Genomic DNA, 6,552 nt, shown 5'->3' on the forward strand with positions numbered 1-6,552 from the left:
AAGGTCTGGAGCAAATCTGGCGATCAAGGAGATGATTGGAAAATGGGACAAGTTACTCTGAAAAACATGGATTCGGACTATCAAGTAAAACCTAGTTTTTAGAGTACAAAGGAGTAATTTTTTCATATATTTTGAAGAGCGGTACGGTGGTGTTAATTACACCAGAACAAGTGTTTTTTTTTATTACGATTAAACGGAGGATCACATATCGAGCTCACATACTACGACTACGAGGCTACGATCCTGTACTTTTGTCGACGCTGCAGATCCGCTAACCTCAATATAACGAACCTCCATATAAAGTTGTCCTCGGTATAACGAAGGATATTTCCCCCCTCGGTATTGTGAAAAAGATTCACAATAAAAAGAAACTTCGCTATTACAGTGAAATGCATATTTTGCCGATCCCTCAGCCCTTTGTTTTATCTTGGTTCCCCTGTATATGGAAAAGGGTATTTTATGATTGTTCATTGCTCTTGGGCAGTTTCTTCAAAATAAAAATGATGACGATGATAAAAACAATGATACTACAGATAATGAAAATGATAAAACTGATGATACTTTGTTCTTAGGTAGAATTCGAGGCAGTTTGTGGAAGCAGTTTCAGAGCTGACATTGGGTTGGATGACATAAGCTTCAAAGAGAGTCCTTGTTGTAAGTATGTCAATTATTTTAACATCTGCAGTCAAATTTTGAAATATTTCGTGTATGTTGCGCTCTGTTTTTCATCATTTACAGTGGAGGCTGTTGGATGCTTCTGGGATACTCAGGATCGGGCGTTACCAGTATTATTGAAAAATATACGCAACCAAATTGACTGGTATCATATGGAAAAAACTGTGGCAGCATGCTCAAAGTTGACTCAACAACAACATTACAAGGTTAGTACATGGTAATCACGTAATTTGTGCAAGCCACGGCAGCAATTCTCAACCCGAACGATACGATTGTCGTTTACAATACGAATTTCACATTGTAAAACTTCGCTCTCCAATCAAAGCGTGCCTCAAAATACAGCACGATATTGTCAAGAAAATGCTCATAAAAAAATATATTTTTTGATTTTCTATTCGCATAACCCAAGTAAAAAGGAGCTAAAAATGCTACAAATTGATTGCTTCCTTAGCTAAACTGCTGATGATGTAATTTTAATGACCGATATTTTCTCGTTAATAAAAATTTATTTCCTGATAACGAAGCGCAAAAGGTGTATTTATCTGCACAATAGACTGCAAAACAGTCTGTTACTGTTTCCCCCTCAAAATCTGTTTTTCAAGTTGCGCGCTCGCGCGTTCCTCTCCTGCGAAAGAGGAACCGGCTGCTTTACAATCTGTCTGTATATGAATGCACAATCCAGTTTAAAAGAGATAAAAAAAAGTTTTTCTTTCGCATGACCAGAAAAAAATACATCGGTCGACAATCGAAGGTGAAAACATCCTGGGCAGAAGATCTCCGGGCAATACAGTCAAAACTTTCCTTTAGAAACGTGAGCTAATTATGCTTATTGCCACGAAAGGAAATAAGTAATTCCAGGCTTGCGCTAGCACAATACCTGAAAATATTAAAGGAATGTCTAGCCCACAGGCATCATTTTCTCACGTTTTACGGGCGAGCGAAGGCAAGCGAGAGGAGGGTGTGTGAAAAGCGGGTAGCTCACGCCCTCCACAAGGCTTTGCTCAAATAACGCCTGTTCTGCAAGCTTAAAGAGGCATTTTTCTGATAATGTGAACGCAATTTTGTGATTGCTTGACTGGGCTTTCATGTATCTTTCTTTAACACGAACATTTGTTACGGTCGAAGAGTGGCATTTGCGGGACTCCCAATTGAACATGACGTATTATAGCGGAGCTCTCGCGCGAGAAGCGGAGCAACATGGCTGATATAATTTGGTTATCTGTGCACCCAAGAAATTTTGGTTCTGATAAATTCGTCCGTAGGTACGTCCACCCGTTCACGTTAACAGATGTGAAATGTCACACTTACCAGCCCGTAGTCGAAGGCCCATACAATTTGTATTAAACTTGATATTATGGCCAATTGACAGCTGTCAAAAAAGAGCACCCGCTGACCGGTTTCACATGACTGTATCGCGGGCTCAGGTGCACAAATGATTGAGTTGATTTGTTTTTAAAGTTCTCCGCTGTTGTTTTTCAATTTATCGCGGGTTTAGGTCACTTTTTTTTCAGGAGAAATTCAGTTTGTTTCTCGCTTACGGCAAAAGTTGAATCACGGCAGAAAGACATCTCTTAAAAGATCCCACAAGAGCTTCGCTTTTGGCCTTAGCTAAATCTATATATTATCTATTTGCAGGTGTTTGGCGTACAGTACTATGGTGAATGTTGGAGTGGTAGTGCTGATGTCGCCAAGTACGACAAATACGGCATCGCACCCCCTGAAAATTGCTGGGAGGGAGTTGGTGAAGAGTGGACAAACTTTGTGTACAAGATTGTGTAGAGGGGTGAGAAGGATTTTATCAAAGACACGTTTTAGAAACAATGTTGTTATGGATTGTTACACACACATTTTACTTCTTTGTGCATCAACTAAACATATTTTACAAATAAGAATTTCAAACAGAAACCCCAAAATGGCCACTCTGTGTGATTGATATCGAGTGTTCATTTCAATACTATATTACTGCAAGTATATTGAACCACACAGTTTCACTATATCCTAGCATTATGTAGCGAGTAAGTTATCTTTCTGAGATGTCTAACGTCTCCACTCCCTAACCCGTGGGGAGCGCGGGGAAGAGAGAATTCAGACGACCGCAAGATCCGCGTCCCCCACGGGTTAAGGGGTGGAGACGACTGACATTTATGACTACGAGTAAATGGCTATGCGTGCGATGCCATTTTGACTGAAGTTCTTAACCAAAAGATCACAACCGACTTGAGATTCAACCCTGCAAATCTAAATGTGTCGCACGCTTTTCCCCGCACTTAAAATTTGACGATCACCGCCTGTTACGAGATTGCCAGGCTAAATTGTTTGCAATGGTTTATACGGAGAAACTTAGAATTTAAAAAGCTTTCAATTCGACTGTCTACGCTATCTTCAACCGACTAACCAAAAGTACATGTAGATAAAAATTGCTAACAGTGATATATTTTCGTTTCAGGGAAGATATTTTTCGCAACTGGACTATTCAATCACATTGCTGTAGACTTGAAAATCCAAACATTAATAAATGAAGTAAAAAATTGGATGTAAAGTTACTGAAGCTTTTGCATAACTTGTTAAACTTTTGTCGGACTGAAGCATGATTCTCTTAGAATGTTAGCTATGCTGTTGACTCTCTCTTAAGCGGGGTATGTCACGGAGATATTGCAATGTTAAGTCAATTGTGTGCTTACATCATTACTTAATGCCAATTCCCAGAAACCAAATTGTCTATCCTAGCTATCCGTGGCACTAGGCAACAGGAAACAGTTTCAATTCCTAAATATAGTCTTAAATATCAAAACCAGATCGTTATTTTTAAAATTCATTTGAGGCAAAGTGAAAATCCCGTTAAACTTTCTGAAAAGATGGCAAATATGGTGACAGCCACTTCAACGGAGTCCGCTATAAGACAGACTCTTACCAAAGAAAGAATTAGTCCCCGCAGTTGTCCGGTAATTTTACCGCACTCTTCGTGAGAAGAGCACCTTTCTAAAATGAACAGCGACGTTCGGTCTCCCAGGTGTACATGTCCGTCATATTAGAGAGAAAAGCTTGGTTAGCTCAGTTCACGGGGAGAGCGCTGGTCTGCTGAGGGGAGGTCGGGGGGGGGGGGGGGGGGAGGGCGTTCATCCCACGGCCGGACCAACAAGCAAGGTCTTTAAAAAACTGGTGAGATCATGCTGGCTTTGATTTTAGACCTTGTCTCAGTTATGATGATCGCGTCATTGGCCGGTCAAGTTAAGCCGTTGGTCTTGTCTCCTTCATGCTTCTTTCAGTGGACAAATCAAAGGGGACGTAAAAGAACCCACACTACTCTGCTCCAGTGGCGTGGTCTACCTTTCACATCCGTGGCGTGGTCTATCATTCATATCATGGGCGCAGTGAGCTCATAAATGGACTGATAGCGGCTGCCGGTGGCGCCCTTGTGTGCTGACGTCCGACCTTACTGTTAACATTTTCAGATATATTATAAAGAGGACACGTCTTCCCACTCATGGCATTTTATTCATTTCGTTCTTTCATTCATCCAGATGCGACTCATTTTGGGATCTCGCTTACCGACAACCCAGGACACGTTTAAAGCCATCTTTAAAACGTTCACTTCGAAAAGCATAGAAAATAGGGTTAAGACATAAACTACACCCAAATAAAAACTCAACCACTGTAAGGAGAACATAGTACGTGTCAAAGTCCACGTTTTCACCATGTTGGGATGCGACCAGTGTAGCCAAAATTATACCAGGTCCATAACCTATTAAAAAGCCCACAGACGCTAGGAGAAATGTGACAACTAGCTTTCTTTTCTCCGAACGTCTCTCTCCATCCGTTTCTGGACACACTGTGTTGGTGAAGTAAAGTCCACGTATCAACGACCCGTAGCAGAAAAACATTATCGTTGCTTGTATGTAGAATATTGCAGCATACACGAGGAAATAAATTCTGCTTGTTCGACTCTCGTCATAATTAAATGGACCAGAGCAAGTAGAGTATGCTTCACTCCACGTTTCAAGGAAAAAATTTGGTAAAGAAAGAAGAGCGCTTGTGATCCAAATGAAAACGATGGCTTTCTTTATATTGTCTTCGTTTAACCGTAAACCATTGTTGAAAGGCTTCAACAAAGCATTATACCTTTCTACAGAAAGCACAACCAGAGTTATAGATGAAACCATTGCGGAAGTTGTAATGATGGCAATAGACTTGCAAGCGATGTTAAGCAAATTTTCACCGATATGTTCATGTAGAAGATAAGTGGTTAAGTCATGTATGAGAAACAACAAAATGGCGATAACATCGCTAACAGCCATGTTCACTAAAAGAAAATTCGTAGGCGTATGCATCACTCGTGACTTGTACACAATTTGAATAACCAGCACGTTTCCAATAAACCCAAAGATGCAAACTGGAATGGAGGACCACAACAGGGCACAAGGCAGGTCCATTATTTCTCTTAACTGCGCAAAAACCTTGTTCTTTCTTTCTGTATTTGGCGGTAGGAGTTAGGAAATTGTCTCTCGAGCTGTTAAATAATCGCAGCGACCTTCTTCTCCCTTTGCTGTTTAGCGATTAGTGTGAAGCAAGTTCATGCCATGTTTAACAACATGACCGTATTACAATGATTGTCAGTAAACAGTCTTCTGACATCTCCAGCAGGTGAATACACAGCAACAAAGCCGGCAGCAAAATTTTAATGTTCTTACATTACGATTTATTTTACTAAATTATACAATAGTAGATGTGATTACTTTACAGGTTTGTTTTGTTCCGTGACATTTATTCCTTTTTAGCCTTGTTTGTACTTTTGTCTATCCGGTCTCTCTTTCATGTCTTTCCTTTCTTGTTGATCAGTGCTAAAGGTTTTTCATCCAGGTTTTTAATTCTTTAATTTTTATGGTTTGGACAGCTGAAAATACCCACCACAGAGGAGCGTGGTGCTGAAGAAAAAATTCTGTTTTTCTGAAAGAAGCCGAAAGCCAGAAGTTCTGATTTTTTATATTTTTTTCTTTAAGCTTGTGCTTTTGCTTACTCTCTGTATGCCTTACAATCTCCTTTTTGATTTTTCCTGAAAAATAAGTACCACTATCAAAACAAAGGGCCACTGTTCAATTTGCTATCGACAAACATCTTTTGTATTCGCAAAGAACCATCTTTAATCTACCCCCTAGTGAATGAAAGAAATTTATGGAAAATACGCTTGCTTGTTTTCCCTGTACGACAGTCTATTGACAGGCCGCAGGTATACCTAATAATGGCTGTTTTTATTCCGGAAATTTCAAGGTTATATACAAACTAAATGAACTAGCACTTGTGGTGCTGTGTCAGTTAGCCTGCGTAGCTGGTGGGTCATCAGTGCACGCACTGAGGCAGAGGAGTTGCGAAGCAGGGCAGAGAATGGGGAAAAGACAATTTTCTCACGCTTTTGGCGCTCGCTTCTCGCACCTTCGCCGCAAAAACACTTACGCTCACGTACAATCAATACCACCAACTACACAGGCTATGTCGGTGACGAGAGTGAAACGAAAAAATTTGTTTTCATTGTTAATTTGTCAAACAATTGTTCGTATTTAAGTCAAATTTGATAAACTTAGTTTTTGCACCTTTCTATACAAAACTTGCTTTTAGATAACTAGAGTGACGATATCGAGTGATCCCTTCAAAAAGTACGTTCGACCCAACGTTTTTAAAACAAAATCGGCTATTTCTATAGTAATCGTTGTTAGTAGACGTATTAGGCTCTACGCTGGAATAACCCTTTTAAATATTCAGTTGGCCATCACGTTTCTTTTCCCATTATGGTTTGTCTATATCAAAAGTGCTAGTAAAAATACATATAACACAGGCGCGAAAAAATGGAATAAAAGCTGAGGCACAAAGACCGCCACTTGACTT

General features: G+C 40.1%; 1 protein-coding gene across 1 annotated transcript in view; it reads left to right on the top strand.

Moving 5' to 3' along the window:
* LOC140951879 (meprin A subunit beta-like) overlaps positions 1 to 3,445 on the top strand; it is a 15,286-nt gene extending 11,841 nt beyond the window's left edge. The window contains exons 10-14 of the mRNA XM_073401248.1: positions 1 to 84; positions 573 to 654; positions 739 to 881; positions 2,311 to 2,458; positions 3,122 to 3,445. The exon at positions 1 to 84 is cut by the window's left edge and continues 173 nt beyond it. Coding sequence (XP_073257349.1) covers positions 1 to 84; positions 573 to 654; positions 739 to 881; positions 2,311 to 2,454 — 453 coding nt within the window. The 3' untranslated portion in view covers positions 2,455 to 2,458; positions 3,122 to 3,445. The remainder of the gene's footprint in view (positions 85 to 572; positions 655 to 738; positions 882 to 2,310; positions 2,459 to 3,121) is intronic.
* The last annotated feature ends 3,107 nt before the right edge of the window (positions 3,446 to 6,552 follow it).

This window comes from Porites lutea, chromosome 11 (assembly GCF_958299795.1).
Source record: "Porites lutea chromosome 11, jaPorLute2.1, whole genome shotgun sequence".
Lineage (NCBI taxonomy): Eukaryota > Metazoa > Cnidaria > Anthozoa > Scleractinia > Poritidae > Porites > Porites lutea.